This window comes from Pseudopipra pipra, chromosome 9, assembly GCF_036250125.1.
Source record: "Pseudopipra pipra isolate bDixPip1 chromosome 9, bDixPip1.hap1, whole genome shotgun sequence".
In the NCBI taxonomy this organism is placed as follows: domain Eukaryota; kingdom Metazoa; phylum Chordata; class Aves; order Passeriformes; family Pipridae; genus Pseudopipra; species Pseudopipra pipra.
Genome location: NC_087557.1, coordinates 13,925,416 through 13,945,845, shown reverse-complemented (window position 1 = coordinate 13,945,845; position 20,430 = coordinate 13,925,416). Strand labels below are relative to the sequence as shown.

General features: G+C 38.3%; 1 protein-coding gene across 5 annotated transcripts in view; it reads left to right on the top strand.

Moving 5' to 3' along the window:
* The window catches only part of TLCD4 (TLC domain containing 4), a 40,438-nt gene that overhangs the window by 11,461 nt on the left and 8,547 nt on the right, over positions 1-20,430 (top strand). The window contains exons 1-6 of one of the 5 annotated variants that reach the window (XM_064664719.1): positions 1,739-1,864; positions 6,859-7,024; positions 11,544-11,633; positions 16,043-16,101; positions 17,918-18,012; positions 19,942-20,015. In XM_064664719.1, the coding sequence (XP_064520789.1) occupies positions 6,870-7,024; positions 11,544-11,633; positions 16,043-16,101; positions 17,918-18,012; positions 19,942-20,015 (473 nt within the window). In that variant the 5' untranslated portion in view covers positions 1,739-1,864; positions 6,859-6,869. Of the gene's footprint in view, positions 1-1,738; positions 1,865-2,010; positions 2,198-2,264; positions 2,395-6,858; positions 7,025-11,543; positions 11,634-16,042; positions 16,102-17,917; positions 18,013-19,941; positions 20,016-20,430 lie in introns of those variants that run through there. The other 4 variants (XM_064664720.1, XM_064664718.1, XM_064664717.1 and 1 more) reach the window with 4 other exon arrangements.

The following is a 20,430-nucleotide window of genomic DNA, read 5'->3' as shown; positions in this document are numbered from 1 at the left end:
TGAGAGAAATAATATTTTAAAACATAGGAGCTAAATCTGCCAGAACTTGTTGTTCAGAGTCTTTGGTTCTAAACCATAAGTGGAAGGAGTCCTTGCTAGTGCCTGCAGGCCTAAGGACAACCATTCTTACTTTTACTGCCACTGAGATCCTCTGTCACCCAGAGGTCCACTGCTTGGTTGTATGGAGTACTGGTATCATTACAACTTAAAAGGGCAAGGAGTATGTATAAAGGCACTTCAAAGTCAATGATATCGTATTAAGAAAAAGTGAGGGTTGTTCTTTGGAAGGTGAATTATTGAAGAAAAAATTCTCTTGGAATTTTTGTAGTTTATGTCATCTTGAAAGTGGTTGATGATCCCACCATGGAGTTCTTAGGTTTTAGTGGCTGCTCTGATTCACTAAAAACTGCAGACATAGTAGAAAAATAGGTTGAAATCTTCATTTATATGAGGAATAACATTATATCACATCAGAGTAAAAGATGAGGTTTTAATCCTGATTTCACTAAGAAATGGTGTTGATATGATATTGCTGTCTTTATTTATCCAGCTGTTTCTGGAATGGAAGAAGTCTGGAAGCAGGACCGGGGTCTCCTCCTGCACTCGTCTGAGGACATCTTGTGGAATTTTGTTAACAAAAATAATTTTAAAAGCTGGTCAATCATAAGACTCAAGTCCACAGGAAATCAAACTTCAGTAGTTCTGATGTTTACACATACACTTACCTGGCGGATTAAGCCAAACTGGCTGGAAACAGTTACGGATACTGGCAGTGTGCCCTGCCCACCTCCTACAGGTTACCACTTCTGCAGCAGGAATGGCTCAATGCCTTGTTAATCAGCACCTGGGTTTCTGCATTTCCCAGCTCGGCCTATTAAGGCAAGCCAACATCAGTTTCTGTTCAGGCTTAAGCCATAGCATTCCTGCTGTGGGAGATGTCTTGCAAGAGCAATCACTGTACACAGAGGGGTAGATGATTTCTTTCTCAGCTGAAGCTTAATCTATAGGGTGAGACATATATGAATGCCTTTAACATTATTTTGTCTGAGAGAGGAGAATTTTTAAATTATTGATCTGAAAGATCAGCAACGCTTAACGGAAATGTAAAATTGAGGTGGTTTAGGATGTGGATTATAGCAGAAGGATGCCAAGAGGAAGAGAGTCATGGCCATTAGTTGGTAAAAGACTAAGTCTATCCATCATATTTGTCAACGTAATTTTGCTTCTGTTTGATTTTTCAATACAACAGCTAAAAATGTAAAATCAAAAAATAATTTGTCATAAATCACATTTAATTTAGAAAATAGCAAATATTGGCAATACCTGTTCTCTGTATGATGGATGTGTTCCCTATGACCCTGTGCACAAATAGATTCCTAGTGCACGAACGGTCACATCAGCATTTTCCCGTGATATATTTCAGACAACGGGGCCATACAGACGTAAAAGGCATAGTGACTAAAATGTTGTTGGAAGGTGAGATGCTAGGCTTTACTGGGGTTTTTGCCCTCCCAACGCATACGCCGTTCTCAGCCATGTCCATTAGCTCCGCCGGGCGCTGTTACCGCGGCTGCGACCGGGCCGCGCTGAGGATCGGCAGGACGGTCCCGGGCTGTAAAACATCCTGGGCTGTGGAGCCCCGCTCCGCGCGGCTGCAGCGCAGAGGGGGCGGGCGGGAGGCGCCGGGGAAGCCGCGTCCCCCCGGAGGCGGCGAGCGGACCCGGCGGCAGGTGGCGGCGACGGCTCGGCCCCTTTAAGGCTCCGGCTGCCGTAACTCGATCCCAGCCGGAGCATCCTGCGCCCGGGAAGGGCTGTCCCGACCCCGATGGAAGAAGCGCCGCAGCCCCCGTAGCCCCGCTCCCAGGTGCGACGGGCGGGGAAGGGCGGGCGGGGGGCGCTGAGCGGCCGGGGCCGGCCGGGCGGGGCGGGGGCGGTGCGGCCCTTTTCCCCCGCCCCGCGGGGCCGCGCGGAGCGGCTCCTTCCCTCCCTCCGTCCGCGTCGGTCCGCCCCCGGGGGCCGAGGGCCGCAAGCCGCAGCCGGCGGCGCTGGGCACGCTGACAGCGCTCGGCACCGCGGCTGTCGCTCTCCTCCCGCCGCCCGGCAGCGGGTGGCGCGGGCGGAGCGAGCGCGGCGGGTGAGCGCTGCCCGCCCGAGCCGTGCGGGGCTGCCGGGGCGAACGGCGCTCGGGGAAGGAGAGGTAACGCCCGGCACGGGGGCAGCGCCCCGACCCCGCGGGGTCGGCCTGGAGCGGGGGGAGCGGGGGGGGGGGGGGGTTGTGTGTCCCTCGCTGTGGGGGGGTTTCCCTCGCTGTGGCTTCGCGGCTCCCGGTTCCTTGGAGGGTTTGAGGAAATTCGGTAAATGGTATCGCAGCGGACACCTCACCCTTTATAAAAAGTGAGCCTAATCTGCCGGTGGCTGTGGTGTTCTAAGAGCGGAAAGCAGAGTGGAGTTTGGGGGGTGAATAGCCTTAAATAGAAAAGGGGATGGCTTAAGCTGTGAGTAGCTTGAATTTTGTCATGTTTCTCCTTAATGCTGCTTACCGAGCTAAGTAAGATATCAAACGCAGTACATCTAATCTAGCTGGAGCAATAGAAACTACCCTTCAGAGCCAACAGCACAGCAAAGCTCCAGCACTGCAGATGTTTTATTACTGGGTTTATTAGAAAATGTGCAAACAGTCCAAAGTTGCTCACTGCAGATTGGTGTGACAAGTTTTACAACTATGGGATTTGGCTTTCAGTTTCAAGCGGATTAGGAGAGCATAGGACTGAATGGGATGTCCTGGTATCACTAGCAGCTTTAGATTGTAATCTTGTTTGGAAATTGATCCAATTCATCTTGAAATCCAGTCTTGAAGAAAGTAAGGGCTGTGGGCCTTAAACCTTCATCTGCACCTTCTTACCATGTCTTGTGGCTATACTATTGCATTTCTTATTTTTATGATGTGAAGAATTGATGTGGAAACAGTAAGATGAGGGGAACATAAATGTTAAATGCCTTTGATGGTACAATGCTTGGTAACTCTTCTGCTCCTTTATCTTCTTCCAGTGAGTGCAGACTTGTTTCTATCAGAAGTTCCTAATGTTTTCATATTTGCGGTGAATGAATGTGGAGTCTTAATGTTGTGCTTTTTCTTCTAAATTTCAGGTAGAAACAGAATTGCAGGAAAACCACTGCATGTTAATAGCAGATAAAAACCCCATATTTTTAGCTCTTACTGAGTATGATGGAAAAGCTGTGTTATTAAGTTTTTCGAAGTTACTGGTTCAATAGAGTAATTTGAAATCACACTAGACGTACGTAAGCAGTATCTTGCTGAAAATTGTTCTTTCAAGTGTTTGGTAGTGTTTATTTACCTGGAGACTTCATTGAAAAGCTGAAAGAGTGAAGTTCTAACCATGTGTAATTATTGTCTAACTGAATGGTTAAGACAGTAATTTTGGCTAAGCCAGGAAAATACTACTGCTAAAAAGTTAGTGGTGAAGAACCAACCTGGATATAGTACTTTTTTCTCCTGAATTACAAAGTAGTTACACTAAACCTCCCTCCCCACCCAGCCTTCCACTAGCTCAAAACCTGCATCAGCTGATTGAGTGGTAATCAATGACTATGCAGTTTGAGTGATAAAGTGTCTGCTCATGTATAGTCCACTAAATTCTGTAACTTGATCAGACTTTGCTGGACAGCTATAAGAAGATACTTGGGGGGAAAAAAAGCATAGTGTAGTTGAAGCTGCCTTTGACCTACTAATTTTGGTCACTGTCCTCAGGGCAAAGAAATTGTATGTAATCAGAAGCTTGTTATGTTTCTTTTAAGTCATAAGCTTTTGTTTGACAACATGGATGTTTTTCTTGTAAATGAAAAGGGAGTCTGCTAAACAACAGTTAATTTTCATGTTAAACAAGATATAGTTGAAAATGACTAAGAGATACAAAAAAAATGTTTATGGCTGAACGGTTTTTTTTGATCTCACATGAAACACTGTGTTTACACCTGGTCCTTGAATTGAATTAAAATACAACACTATTAATTTGCTGAATTAAAACATGAAATTATTGGTAGTTCATTTACTTAAACAGCGTCTGTCGTGATAAGCTTGTATGAAATTAGGCTTACAAAACTTGGGTATCTATGAGACCAGCCACAGAGGCTGACTGACTATAGTGTCTTCTCTGCCTCTCTTTTCTTCCCTAAACCTTCATACCTTTCTCCTTTGTGGGCATCATTGTTCAGTATTTGCTGCTAAAACTCCTGAAAGTCAGATCAGATGCTTTCAGTGAAAGTTGCCTTTCTTAAAATAAGGGCCCTGTACAAGTTTCTTAGGAGAAAGATTAGTCTTCTAATGCATTTCTTGCAAGGGTTGGTTGGAAGATTTTTTTGTTTAATTCCATAATTTGTACTAAAATGAACACCTGTCAAACGCTGAAACATTATGTAATAAAATCTTCTAGTACTAAGGAAGCAAAACAAAACATGACTTTCTCTTGTCCAAGAGATTATGTCAGTGTCTTTGAAACTCAGAGGTACTAGTGTAGTCATTGCAGGTGAATAAAACCTGTAGCATCACGAGAATTGCTTTATTTTAGTCAAAAGGATGAGATAGGTGTGATTGATATTCAGTGATTTTGCTGTTTTTCTGAAGAGAATTGTCCTTCACCTGGATTTTGGCTTCCTTCACTTTAGGAATTAAATCAACTGATTTTTTTTTTTTCTTACATTGTCCAAGAGGAGATTTGGTTACTACAAATGAGGTGATGTAATAACAAAGTTTTTGGCCCTGGGAGTAGAATCTGTAACATACAGCCCTTCTCAATGGGTTTAAAATGGAAGATACTAAATTCATTGTTTCTTCAAATGGTAAAGTTTTAGAAAATCAAGTTTAACACCCATTGGCTCAGGTACTTTAAACTGTGTAAAAACTGTGTAAAGTTTGATTTGTGTTTTGTATCTTCTTGGTCAGTGGAGGCAGATGGAGAAGTATGTGGAGAATTGAAGATACTGAATATTCAGGATAGTAATTGAAATTGGAAGTTTTAATAGAGTAACATTAAAAACTATGCAGGATTAGTATGCTGCTGAACTAGAACGGGTAACCAGAAAACAATTGGAATCAACTACTTTGATGCAATGCACTGCAGCATGTGTACATTAAAATTATAGTTTGGATTAAAAATGTGTTTAGGAACTAAATCTTCTGATCGCTCCCACTTGCTGCCCTTTGATTTGTGTTGCATAGCTATCCCAGAGCATGCAAGCCCTAGATAGGCCCCAGGAGCACATCAAATATGTTCTAAGAACCGTGGAGTCCCTAGGACAGGATTAAAGGTGGTCTGAAGTAAACACATGAAATCCATATGATATAGGTGCAGGTTTAACTCAGCAAATCTACTCTTATTTGTCCTGCATTCTGTTTATATAGCTGTAGCTCTGTGGGTACCAGTCAGAGGATGTTTATTGCTCTTCAGTTCTGGGGAGAATAAATAGAAAAGGAGATGGAGGGGAAAAAATTTGAGGTCATCGAACCTTCTGCTACTACATCTTTGAAGACAAAAGTATTTTTTTCCTGATCTATCTGTTTCAATATACTCACCATTTACCCTGCAAAGTAAGAATATTGTACTTAATTTTAAAAAAGTTATTATTTTCATTGGTGGACTTCTCTATTTCTTTTTCCTGCTGAAATTCAAGTTTCTTACCACCTGCAATGCAGATACAGTTTCAAAAATCTAAACCATGTTCACTCATTCTGTAATGCATGTGAAATAAAGGTGGACATAAGTGTATTATGTAATTGTATCAGTTTTTGCTGACCATTCGGTTGCTTTAGTAACATTAAGTTATGCTATTGTATAAGTCTTAATTTTGTTTTTATATATTTTCATAAGTAAAACCAAAGTGACAGCAGTTATTTGAATAGATACTAAAACCATTATTTAAATATTTTAAAGGAAGCCTTTTGCCTTTCTTTTCCCCTTTTCTGTTTGACTTAATGTAACTTGATGTTTTATGAGTTTGTAACCTCTGCCAGTCTTGGAGTATGAAACACATCACCATCAAAGTGGAGATGTATGTCAGAAGTTTGTGGCTTCTGGAAAAATATCATTCTGTCTTGCAAATACTGACGACTCAGGCAAAATGACTGAAGCACTGACAGACTGATACTTATGTTCAGAATTGTTGAACTATTTATTTAGACCTCATGAAACAGCTAAACATGCAGCAACTGAAAAGTCCACTAGCTCTGATGATAGGAAGCTTTTCAGTATGCTGTGAAATTGTGCAAAGTTTAGACTTCAGTGATGAAGAAAAGATCTAAGATACAGATGAGCCCTCAAGTGTGAACACAGTGCAAATTGAGAACTATTATCTCTGTAAAGTACACAACCAGAAAGCTGCAGTGAGGCTATTGCTCCCCGAGGCTGACCCAAAAACCTCGCTACTATGCTTATCTGATTTCATTGTTGTGTTTTAGAATCCCATTGGCAGCAGTCAATCTGGTAAGAATGAGATGAGTTTTAACTCTGGAGCTTGGGACAGGAGTGGAGGCTTTAGAGCTGGCAGTTGCACTAGTCATTGGTCCTCCCTGACCTTTCTGTAAAGATAAAATACATGCAACTTTGGGTCACAAAAATGTATATAGTGTGCAAATGTTAAAAACAAAACCAAATGCAACTTCTAGATATAAAACTCTGGGCATAATTTTATACTATTAAGGCTTAAGTGGAAACATTGAACAGGTTGAAACTTTTAGCGAATAACATTTCTATTGATAAGTTACCTGTCAAAAGCACTTTCTGTGTCTGCTTAAAATAGTTAAATGGAGAATGGACTGAAATTACCTTCTGCTTCTCTTCACAGGCTGAAGAACAATGGCTTCCTTCAGCAACCTGACTATCGGCATTGCTGTTGCCAGTTTTACTGTATTTCAGCTCCTGTTCCATGTTTTAAGTTCCTGGGTGTCAACACGAATAACACCTGGTTTTAAAAATCTCAGCCAAAAAAGGAAGATTGAATGGAATTCAAGGTAGAGTGTTCAAAACAACTACAGCTAGTGACCTACCTGAAATCATCAACACCTGAACCACCCCTGTGTGTATATATAAGACTGCAGAAAACCTTAGTAGTTAATTATTAGTTAAACATATGTAAAGATCTGAGGGCTGGCTTCAAGCACTCGACAAATTATGCATATGAAACGTTGAGACCGCTTCATGAACACACAGCATTACAAACACTTGTACATTAAACACTTTGTTAAACAGTGATGCTGACGTGAAAGTCAGTAAAAAAAGAAAACAGTGCCTGGTGAGAGGTAATATGCTGAAGTGACGCTCTGTGACACTTCTAGTAAAGAGAAGAGATACAAAATTCCATTTCAAACTGATATGAAAATCAAAACTATTGCAATTTATTGCATGATCTAAATGCTAGTGTATCTCTGGGCATGCTTTTAGGTGCGGAGCAGTTTGCTCTCTGTTTTCTGGTGCTACTACACTACAAACTGTTTTATGTAAGTTATGGTTTTCCAAGAAATTTAATATTCGGTATAGTATTTAAGAGAGTCAGGTTTGACAGGTACATCTATGTGTTGACTGGAAAGGAGACTGCAATAAGAAGAAGCTATGGCAAACACAGGGTATACATTCAGGAAAGAGTTGTGGAAACTCAATCTAAAAACCTTCCTCACTCCTTTTGTGTTTCTGCATTCCATCACTGAGATGCACCCACCTGCATTACACTTGTTTCCTCAGATAGAACACTGTTAGAAACTTGTTCAACCCTGTAATTCTTTCCTGGGCACTTTCCTCTCTCTTAAGCCATAAAAGAAGTACAGGGTACTAATTGCAAATGGGATGATCAGTGAGGTTTTATTTGCAATATACTACTCTGAGAGGGTATTTGTGGTACACAGGGTTCTCCAGTTGGTGCAGGACAACTTTGTTTGGGTAGCCTATTACAACTTTAAAATATTTTTTCAGACCTTTATCAAATTTGAAGTTCAAAAATATGTACTGTATGGCTGTCACTGCACTCAAAATGCATTAGTTGCATCACTGTTCCTCCTCAGTGATGTTTAGAGGTAGTATCAGGTGGATACTTTTAAAGTTGTTTCCATTGTTCTAGGCAGCATTAGCAATTCAAATAGTCTTGCCCTTCCATTTGGCAAATGTCTGCTTGCATTGTTCTTAAAGGCATCATCTTAATTTCAGTTCCATCTTTGAATAATTACCTATTGCCAGAACAACGTTGTAGGATGGCAGTTCATAATATCAGTGCAGCTTAGGTTTATAACCTCTGTTACAATTGATAATAGAGGCAGACAGGGAAACTAAACTGTTAGCATTTGGAGCTGAACTTCTGTCTCTAAGCCATATCAAGTGGCCCTTGAATTGCATAATAAGCTTTGTGAGAACTTACCCCATGTGCTGGTGTAGTGCTTTGCATAATAACATAGGAATTGTTTCGAACATAACAAGTGTGCTGGAAATAAGCTGCTCCATAATCTCTGGGCTACTTTGTAGTAAGATGTTTAACTGCTCAAGTTGATACAGCATCCCAGGCTATGTCCTTTTTTACCTCTTTCTGCGTTTTTTTCTTGGGCTTGATAGCAGGATGTAGATGTTGGCACAGAGATGAGCTGTGATCCAGGACTTCATCCATTTCTGAAGTTAGAAGGCATGAAACACAAACCATGATTCATCAACAGTTTATTGATGTTATACCTGAGGAGGGCATGAAGTGAAATAAAGGCTAACTGTGCTTGTGCTACTTCACCTCTGCTAACCAAACACAGTATTTGGTCAAACTGCCTCATCACTCCAGTATTTCACCAAAATTAAGAGACACCTCAATCTTGTAAGTTCAGAGAGGGTAGATGGATATATATTTATTCTGCAGACAACTCTGCAGATAAAGTTACTGTTTCCCAATGAAATGAGTTGGGTTAATTTAAATGATTTAAAAGTAGATGGTTGTTATTTTGTCCTGTATTGAACTGGTGTAGGGAGTGCACACACAAATGATTCTGTTGGCAGTCCTGAAGGAAACTGGCACAGAGGATGGTTACGCATTTTTATCAGCTTAGCTGGGTCTGGAAGAGTGCATCTGCCTGAAATGGGCTGTAGCATTGAAAATATATTGTTACAGTTTGGAGGGCTTTGTAATTAAGAATTTGAGCTGCAGCTCTTCCCATACTGTCAATCTGTTCATTCTGACCTTCCAAGAATTAAGAACCAATAAAGTAAGTGGTTCTGGCATCTTAAGTATGCAGACGCTCAAAATGAGTTAAAAACTATATTTTGACACATGTAGTATAACTCCTCAAGTTGTTGTGCATAAATTCCTGTCACCTCTCCTATAATACGTTTGTACTGCTATTAAGTAGTTGTGAAAAAAAAATATATTAATGAAGGAACAAGTATGCACTGCTGAATTGCAACATTTTTGTTTGCAGTTTAATGAGGAGTTAAAGGATGCAAGCTTTGACAGGAATTTCAAGGAAATGTACGGAGCTTGATAGCTTGACCTAGATTCCATATTAAAATGCAGTGTTGTACTATTTCCCTTCTTCTGTCCCGTCTTCTATGGAGAAACTTCAGAGTTAAGGAGGAAATCTGCTTCTGCTGCCTTTTTTTTTTCTTTTATTTCTCCCCCTTCAAGTGCTATGCTTGTATCTAGCTTGTGTTCTGAACACTTAGGTTCGAATAAACAGCCACTCCAGAGACAAATGCAACTGTAAACTCATGAGTATATTCTAGGACAAATTTTCCTTATTGCAGCATTATCCTCTCCTCAAGTTCAAAAATTCCAAGTTATTTCTCAAACACTAATACTGCGTGCCTTACTTTGTTTTAAAAAAGGAAGAAAAGTTCCTATCTTTGTTAATTCTGTGTTGTAAGAGTAGACCTTTTAATTAAACAATTGTCATTACAATTCCAATAATTAAATTTTCTTTCTTTGTTAAAAAAAGGGGGTGGGGGGAAATGTAACCTGTGCTATAATGGCTATTAATTGTTCTCATCTAGCTTCTCTTACATTTGGCTATTCATATTATATTAATCTCCTTTAATTTGCTGGAACACTATTGAAAAGGTGCTGAAAATAGCACGATGACACTCTTTAAACAAATTGTAAATAGAGTCTTCTTTTATGAAAAGTTACAGAATTTTCTGTTGCCAATAGATAATAATATAACTTCTGGAAACAGAATAGGGATTATAAGCTGCTCTTTCTTTGCAAAGTCTTCCATAGGAAGGAAGATGTTTTCTTCAAATCTTGAATGGTAAGAGTTTAGACTCCTGAGAGTGCCTTAAGGACATTTAAAATATTACTGACCTCCAAATACATGTATTCAATGTGTACAAAGACTAGTCTAGTAACTAACAGCATTTGTACATTTGTGTGCATATTGTTAATGCTGTGAATATGGTGTGAAGATGTTTCCAATCACACAGCATTGAACCTAGTTCTCATCTTTCAAACAGTATCCATGATTCAGTACAGCTGTTTTGTCACATAATTTTTCTGTATTCCTAGTCACACTTGAAAAGTGGGAAAGTGGACAGTAGCTACACAATATTAGATGCAGTTTATAGTAGTGTTAAACCCATGGCTAGAGAAAGAAGGTTACACAGTTTGGACCCATGCCCATTGCATTGTTCTACCTTCCAAGAATACATGTGGACTCAAAAGGGCAGGAGTGGTGCTGGCCTGTGTGCTGGCAGAAATCCTGCTGGGGCCTCTGTAAATAGGTATTTCTCTTTAAGTGCTTGTTAACATGCAGAGTTTATCTGCAGTGTGCATGCAGCCTGTATACTGGAGACTATTGTCTTTGGAAAAAAAAGTGTTGAGTACTTGAAGCAGAGACAAGGCAACTGATTACTGTGACATATCGAAGGAGAGAAGTATAAAATAAAGCTGCAAGCTGCTAGTTCATATGAACCTGTAGCTATTATACCTTGGGTACTCAGCTACAACATTTTGTTATAAAAGTTTTATCTTTGAAAACCAGACTACTTCAAATGCACTAAAAGTTCTGTCTGAAACTTAAGATTTTTCATTTAATGCCACTTTCCAAACCTGAACTTGGCAGACTTGTTATGGGTCATCTATTAATTTGGTGCCTGAAAAGAGAAACCTGCTGCTGCAGGACTCACGAGCCAATCCGAATATGAAATGCACACAAATTTTCCAGCAAATGGGAAAATCCAGAAAGCATTTGTTAGAGAACTAAATATCATATTGTCTTTAAGGATTCATTAATATATGGAATAATTGGAGGAAAATTTAGATCTGTGTTACTTTTGAGGCTCTGCTTTCTATCTAGTATCGCCAATCCCGCTCCAATCTAATGGATTCTTTCGACTGTTTTTTCCTGCCTGTCATTGGGTAAGTGACTGGATATAGCATAAAGAGCAGATGACTGTCTTCCACAGAAGTATCTGGATAGAGTTGAGAATGTCTTTGGAAACATCCTACCTTAAGCACAGTAATAAGAAGTTGTGAATGGCAGTATGCCATTGTGACTGTGATCTCTTTTTCAGGACAGTGTCCACATTCCACGCCTTGGTGGTTGGAGGGTTTTGCCTATATATTTTGTTGTACGATGATGCTGTTAATGCTGACCATCTCTGGTAAGGCACGTTTCATATATATTGTGTTTACACAATAAAATGACATAATTGAGGAGAAAAAGAATCCTGCAGTGTATTAATTACTGAAATAATTATTTCATTTCCCTTTAAAATATGCAGTTGTGATGTGTCCATTTTTATGTCTGTACTATTTGAAAATCTGATAATTATTTTGTCAGTATTAATGTCTTAGTTCAGTGTCTATCTGTTCAGAATAGGTAAAATACAAGCAATTGATTTGCAATAGCATAATAAATTACTAAAGAGTAAACTGTGACTAAGTCAGCATGACTGAAACTATGCTCTTTACTCTAACAATTTTAAAGTGAAATTGAAAAGCTGTTACAGATCTGGAGAGTGTATGTCTGTGAAAGTTGGAGTGGCCTATTATATGTCTAAAATATATATGTCTAAATTGATAAATGAAGATGTTTATATTTCTGCCTCCCATAAAGCTCCTTCAATCTTCATTTTAACGAAAGTATGAAAGTTTCAAGAGCTAAACACTTCACAAGCAATAGGAATATTTAATAAATGGGCTTCTAATATTTTATCTAGTTAACAAAATATTCTATAATAAGCTTATATTTTCTTGATTTTTTTTTAATGATATTGTTTTGTTTCACACTTTTTTGAGGGAGGAGGAACAATATGGCTTCATTTTGTTTGAGTTAATTATAGATTGGCACCAGTGTTTTGATACTTCACTCATTACCCTCTGGAACTCTTTCCCTATAGAAGGAGGAGACCATATTTTTCCTGAGGAATAGCTAATTATTTTAAGTTTCATTTCATGTTTCTGTCATAGACTGTTGCATTTCACCTTGTCAAAGGACCACACTGGGAGTCAGTTTAAACTCACATAAATACAGTATCTGATGCTTGTTCTGCTCTTACATTATTGTAAGTTAATGACAATGTAGCATGGACTAGACAGGATTGGGTTCTTGAAGCATTCTGCCATGGACCTGTTATGTGGCTTTAAGAAATGTAACACTAATGCATAACACATATTTAGGCAACATTGGTCTCTTCTGTATGTAGTGATATATGATTAAGTTGGCTGGTTTTTTTTATTGCATCCTGATATCTTTAGAGAGATCAAATACAGTCTGAATATCTTATGAGATCTGTTAACCATGTTGAAAAGCAGCATGTTATTATGGCTCTCTTGGTGAGTGTTGTAGGCTTTATCAGATAGAAGCTTTTATCCTAGTTTGTCTGAGGAGATGTTGTTCTAAACAGTACAAAAGAAGTCATGAATGGAAGAAATAAAAGCCTCTTGGTGATGACAAATAAATTGGATCTTTACATTTCCTAAATTTTCAGAAGCAATTCCAAGAAAAATTCAAATTAAATAGGAATCAAACTATTTTTGTTCTTAGTAAATTTGAGAAATTTTTTGTTGCATTATACATAAATAGATATTTTTGTATAATATATTGAAAACTTAATGTTGCTTATGAAGCCTTAGTAAGACTGAAGAGGAAAAAAACAAATTATATGGGAAACACCAGATGGACTGTTACAAGGCTGCTCAGTCTGGGAATGTAATGCCCTTATAAGATATGGGACTTGGTCATTTACAGACATGAAGGATGCATAAGCCTTTCTGTAGGAATCTCTTACTAATAATACAAGAAATATTTGTGAATCTAGTTTCAGTAGTTTGTGAGTAAATGTCTAGGAATCCTTCATGCAGGTTGGTTGCACAGCTCTAGCCCAGGTAGTCTGAAAATGCTCAGATTTTTGACTACTGGGAAGGTTTTGATACAGACAATCTTTTCCTTTAGTTATTTTCACCATCTTCGTGTAGTCATTGACTGTATGACAGTATCCAATCATTTTTTCTGTATAATTTAAAGATATCTATAATGAAAAATCTATAATGAAAAATCTATTATCTATAATGAAAAATCACCAGTTCTGAGCCTCTACATATGCCAGCATAACTTCTGGGTTCATGCAAAGTTTAAATACATGGTGATAGTGATACACCAATGTCTTGGAAGGGATCAGAGCTCCTGCTAAGGGTTTGGGTTCAATGGAGAGAGAATTGTGGTATTACTGAAAATAGATAGGGTAGCTCATAACAAAGACTGGAGCATTGGTAAGTTACAGGGAAGCATCAGTGTTGTGTATATATACATTTTTTTTATGGTCTGGAACTTCTCCTCACACTTTTCTTTTTTTTCTGTATGTACTACAGACTGGCTAACATAAACTATGTAGAAATTGTTTTTGAGGTGGTGAGAATCCCACAGTAGGAAATGTGGAGGTGGTAGAGATCAGATAAGGAGAGGGAGAAGATGTAAATAAGTGAAATAAATGAATTAAGTTGTAGACTCTTTCCTATGACTGTTCACTTTAAAGTCATTACAGTTTTCAAAGTCTGATGTTTGATTAGCCTTTTATATGACTGTATCTGCAAAGAACTTTGAAGAAAGTCAGTTGTGTACTTTTGTTTGTTCTGTCTGCCTGTGCATGTTCACGTGTAATTCATTTGCCACACATTCCTCCTTAGCAATCACCAAAGAGATAGCTCTTCCCATTTGCTTATTCAAGTCACTCCCTGTTTGTCATTCCTGGCTCTTGCTTGCATCAAAACTAGGCTACAGACATCAGGGCTCATTAACTCCATTGCACTTTCCATTCAAGGAGGTAGATGAGGAAATCTAGAATATTTTAGACTAAACTCTAAGTTTTCCGTTAATTGAGATTAATTTGGGATTCTAACATGGACTTTACTTGAAGGGAAGAGACAGATGGACAGTGCAGCCATATATGTTGAAGTGTTGGTTTAGAAAGTCTAGAGAAGGTTTGTTGCAAAGTGACCGTTCTCTGGGGAAAAAAGAAGGGAAGTGAACCATTCCCTGTCTTATCCAGTTAAGTCATGTTTACCAATATCAAGGAACAAATTTCAGTCTTCTCTGGAGAAGAATATGAAGGCTCAATCTTTGTGCTGATGCGTTGAAGTGTGTTGGGACCACGCAGAAGTTGGGTTGTGAAGCTGCTGCTGCATCTGGGAGCTCTAACAGGAGGGCTGTAACTAAAGAGTTTCTGCTAAAGTTGTGAGAACACATCTGTCTATGCTCTATGTCTAAACCTAAAAATGTACTCAACCCACAACCTACGTAGCTCATGAAAGCAGGTTTTGAAGCCATGGAAAAATGTTCCTCTATGGCCAACCTTAAGAGATGGAGTGAGCTTCAGACTCTCCTGATAGTGTTTTTTCTTTGCCTAACAGCACAATTCTGATTTTGGAAGTCCTATTTTCCTGTTAGCTACCCTCTCAACGAGGGAAGCAGTTTCAGACACTAAGAAAGCCTTAAAATTTAGTGAACAGATTTTAATAATACAGGAAATCTCTTTCACTGCTCGCTCCATTTTAATAGGATTAGGAAATTAAAGCTAAGCAATAGCATTTTACTGTGTTTTGGCTGAGGTAGACTTTGTACTGGAGGTGGCTGTAAGCACAGTTAGGTTCCTTTTTTTCTTGGAAAGTTTACAACAAAGGTTGCTTTCACAGCTTGTCTTGGGCAGTCCACACTTTATGAATGGGTTGATCTGTCACTTGAAACTCGATTCATACTTACACAAAACGTAGCTAGATTAGTTGCACAACTTACTTAAAAAAAATAAGTTATGATCTTTATGTCAAGGGAAAAGAGATTTGCTTACCAAACTCCTCAAAGTAGGAATGCACAGAGGACAGTACAGGAAAGTACAAATGTTGCTTGCTGTAATGTGGATACTTCCCTTTTTTCATCTGTAATCACAAGTTTGGGTTTGTTGAACATTGTAGAGGAACTGAAGTTGTGTGTGTGCTATGAAGAGATTTGCCTGCTGCATGTTTGGCACCAAAAAGGTGTGAAACTTCTCTGAAAAGCATTTCTCCTCGAAGGTTCCTTGACTTCAAAGAACTGGCAAATAATTCCTTTCATGTCTGCTTCTATTCTGTTTATCCCTATAAGCATCCATCTGATTATGAATATGAAAAGCACCAGCTGAGCAAGACATTGTTGTCATCCTTAGGAAGGTTTTGACACAGGCAGAAAACAAAAATGGAGACACAGAGTGTCAGTTAAAGCTAAAAGACACTGACTGGGCTGTCCTCTTTCATCCTTAGTTTCCAGAGAAGCCAGCTCAGAGTACTTGCTGTGTTTGAGTTCTAACCTCTAGCAAGGCAGGGCTTGGTCCTCATTAGGTTATTTAGTGGATGTCTTTTATCTGGGTAGAAAAGGAATCAATTTTCATGACTAGAACCTTGCTTAGCCAGATTGTGTAATATCTTACTGATGAGCCAACAATAAGGTGACCTGATGGACATTTGTGTTTGATATGTGTATGTTCTTTGCAAATTACGTTGTTACAAAGGCTGTAACTATGTATTTTTGATATGTTTACAGGGGTGACCCTTCAATTGTGAAGCTGAATATTGCTATTACCACAGGCTACCTCATTTCTGGTAATTATGCAATGTGTATATAACACATACAACCTGTATATTTATATTGAGTGACTACACCTATATATTCATACTAAGCCACTATGCTGAAGATGTGATATGTGCATACAATTTCTACTGTGACTTTATAATTGTTAATGGAGTTGTGGGTTGTGGTGAAATCACAGGATCTTGCTAGCAGATATGAAAGATGGAATATCTCCCCAAGCACTGAGGAAATGCCACAGTGTGGCTTTGTGATGGTTTGATATGCAACCACCAACTCCAGCTCAGTTTTGTCCTTTGGCCAATTGAGGAAGTGTTAGAGCAATGCCCTTCACTCCCTTCACAGTGTCTACAACTTGTAGCTTTTTTATCATATGTTTCTTCCTGTGACCTCAGAATTCTGGCAGAAGAATTTTAGTAGCCCTCCATACAAGCCGAGGCAAATGATGCCATTGGATCTTGCCTGTCCGTCTTTTAGTCTCACTTTAAGCCAAAAGTTAGTCGTGTATAAAACAGGGAAGTTTTAAATTATTTTCTTGGTATGGTCTTTACTCCTACGTATGTTTTATGTTCTTAATTTTGCTGTCTACTAAAATTGTCATGGAAATTTTGCTACGAAATGCTTTGGAGTTTTCTTTTATGTTATGTGGGGAAAATAGCTACTTATCTAAATAAAAACTTGTGACTTGAACTACTTTCAGGGAAAACTTCTTGTGTTAGGATGAAGTCTCTGACCAGAGACTGGGCCATGGACTTGTTTATCTCTCAGATTAGATTACTTACCCTAGTGGAATTGATAATCTAGTGATTGGCACATTCAGTTAAACTGTGGATTAGTTTAAGTCTGTTTTTTCCATAACTTCTTCTCCCATGTTTAAATTAATCAGTATCTATTTTTGAATAATTATGCATTAGATTTTAATTATGAATTAATGAATGCCTTTGAACAGGGATCTCAACCTGGCCACTCATTCTCTCTCATTTCCTTATATAGTTAATGTTTAATTATTAATAGGAAGTGGAATGGCTATGTCAGATGATATAGAGCCCTGCCTGAGGATAGCTAATATAAAAGAGATCAAGGCAGACACTTGACATAAAAAAGACACAGGGGTAAAGTCTTTGATTTGGAACCTTGGTCACTAATATTCCAGTCCACTAATATTCCAGTACTCACTTGGAGAAAGCAGGGTCAGAAATTGCTTGTTCCAGTACAGAAGAGAAAATCTGAAATCTCAGGCCATCATGAGAGAAGAAAGAACTTTTCTGTTAAAGCTTTCCCTATAACATTAACTCAGATCCACTATGTCATTTTTGCAGTAATTGGAAAATTTGGATTAAATAAATATGCTTCTCATTCCAAGTGCCTTTTGCAAAATATTTTGGTAAATGCTTCCCTGTTTTTGATTCAGAAGTTCCCCATAATAGATCCCTGCATTTATTGCATGTATTTGTGTATTTACTATGCCCCCTGTAGACCCCTCACCTTTTTTTTTGTCACTTGTTCCAGATTTTTGGGGTCAGAAGTGTGAAGTCACTATGAGATTCAGGATCCACTTTTTCTTCCAAAATATTTCAGCTAAAGTTATTGCTTTTGTCCTTCCATTGATGGGGAAAGTAATAATTTATTGCAATTGTTGGGAGAATACTGTTGCTTAATGTTTTGACTGAAGTGAAGTCTTTAGGATAAAGATGCTCTCCAGAGATAATTAATTCAGAAAGTTTCTACTGATGCCCTATCTTGGCATATCTCTAAAACTTAGAGAAACTATTCTGAGGTCAGTGGTTGTATAATAAAATGTTCTTTATAGTTATTTCTGTTCTTTTGTAGATCTGTTGCTTATTATTTACTACTGGAAGGCAATTGGTGACAAATTTTTTGTAATACATCACTTGGCAGCTCTGTATGCTTACTATTTTGTACTGGTAAGTGCTGTATATTCTAGTAACATAACAAGCAGATGAGATTGAAGACAATGCTTTTATATATCTCATTTGCTTAATGTTGAAAAAATTTTTCACTTGCTAATGAAAAGCATATTTATACTTTCAATGATCATTCTTTCTAAATGTTTTTATGTGTTATTTGTGGTAAGCACATGCCTTTTCAGCATTACACTCCTTCAACAAAAATGTGTAATGGCTGAAGTTGAAACTCTTCTCAGTTTTTTGCTGTAAAGAGGCATTGACAGAGGGGCTTTTCATATGGTTATAGAAAAGGGTTTGAAATAAAAGCACAAGCTTGAATATTTAGTTGGAAAATTAGAAGGAAATGGTTTCAAGTCGTTATGTTCTGTTTCTGTCTCCCAGGTAACAAGTGACAGGATGAGAGGAAATAGCCTCGAGTTGTGCCAGGGGAGGTTTAGACTGGGTATTAGGAAGAATTTCTACACTGAAAGGGTGGTCAGGCATCAGAGTAGGCTGCCCAGGGAAGTGATGAAATTGCCATCTGTGGAAGTGTTCAGAAGGTGTGTGGATGTGGCAGTTGGGGATATGGTTTAGCGGTGAACACGGCAGTCCAGGGTTAACAATTGGACTTGATCTTAAAGGTCTTTTACTACCTTAATGTTTCTGTGATTGTATTTGCAAGGCCATAGGTCAGTGATCCCTAACTGTGGTGAATGTACTATAGTCAGGTGGATGTGTATTTTCTGGGGTAGGTTTTTTTCCTCTTCTGTTTCATGACTTTTTTTTTTTTTTAATCAGTTATGACAAACTGATCCTCTGAGACGTCTTGTTTAAGGTTGCTTTGGTGGGGAAACAATAGACCATTAACTGTTTTATACCTATAAAGATCTGTGGTGCACATACAATGAGGGGAAAAGGGGAAGGATTGTATTATAGGATAAAGACTAAGATACTCATTGCTGCTGCTGGAATTTCTCAAAGATGTCCAGATAACTTGGTAGAAATCCCTTTGGTGTCCAGAATAGAATAATGCTCTTGAATTTCTTCTGAAAAGCTCATTCTGTAAAGCAGTCTTACAAAATACAATTTACTTCATTTACCCCATTTCTTTCCCTGCCCACTGTGTGAATCCCAGGCTTAAAATATTAAAAGTGTCCAGATGTCAGATTAGTGTCAGATTTCCCATGTAACAGTTTAAAGGGGCTGAAGTATGCTGACAAGTAAATACTCTGTTTCAGGTTGAAGATAATTACATCTACTAATATTATCATGGATGAAAGTGAATTAGAGCTGAATATTAGATAAATGAAAATACCACTACCAAAGCTAATCCCTGATGCAGAAAATTCATTAGTTGTTGCTAGAGTAAACAGAAAATGTAGTGTTAGCATGAACTTTTAAAGCAGTTGTTATTATTATGTGGATATAGCTCTGCCCTTGGATGAAAGGGCTTTACATGCTCTTTCTGCTATCAAATTAGAGCTGAGAATTCATCTTTGCTTTGGCAAATTATGTTCCTAAAGCAATGCAGGGAGATTTTTCTTTAGTATACAGTGTTCCTGTTTGGGCTTGTTTAAACATTGAGAAATCAAAAATATTTATAATTCTTTTAGACAGCAATAGTATCATGATAATTATAACCTATGACTACTTGTACAAGTCTTCTCTAGGTACCTTTCCATGGCCACTTAGCTGTAAGTCTTTTAAAGATTTATTTGAAGTAAGAAGCTACTGATAGGAGATTCCTGAAGGGAAATTGCAGCTTTTATGGTAAAACTAATTTTGAAATTGCAAGGAAGGTGGCCACAGCTGGCAAACTCACTATCAGTCTGAATTTCTTGAAGAAATTGAGATGTTGTGTAGTTCTGTGTATACTTGAAGACTTTAATGACAATTTCACATCTACATTGTTGATTTTTTGTGTGTCTGTTTTGTTTTGCTAACCAGAGCAAAGGTCTGCTGGCTTATTTTGGAAACTTCCGTCTACTTGCAGAGTTCTCCACTCCTTTTGTCAATCAACGGTAAGTGGTTAGGGAATGTTTCCACAGTTCTTTTAAAATCTAATCTGCATTTATATTTCTGTCAGGAAGTTTTTTTGTAGTTTTTGAATGTCTACTGAAAGGGAATTTATATATTGAACTAAGGATTACTATATGGAAGTCTTTTGCTTTGAAGATGTTTTGCTGCCATAGCCGCAACACTATAACTGATGTATGAAAGCAATAGTTCCTTTTTAGATTAGACCAGACTTCATATGAAATGCCAAAATTTATGAAAATACCAAACAAAAAAGTTCACAAATGGGTGGGATAACGGAGCTCTCCAGAGGGTGCTTTCATTTACACCAGTGCAGTTGAGTAGGAGATTATAGTTTAATGTAGCCTGTGCTCTGTGTGTGCAGAGAAACTAAAGAGTAAATAAACACTTCTTAAAACT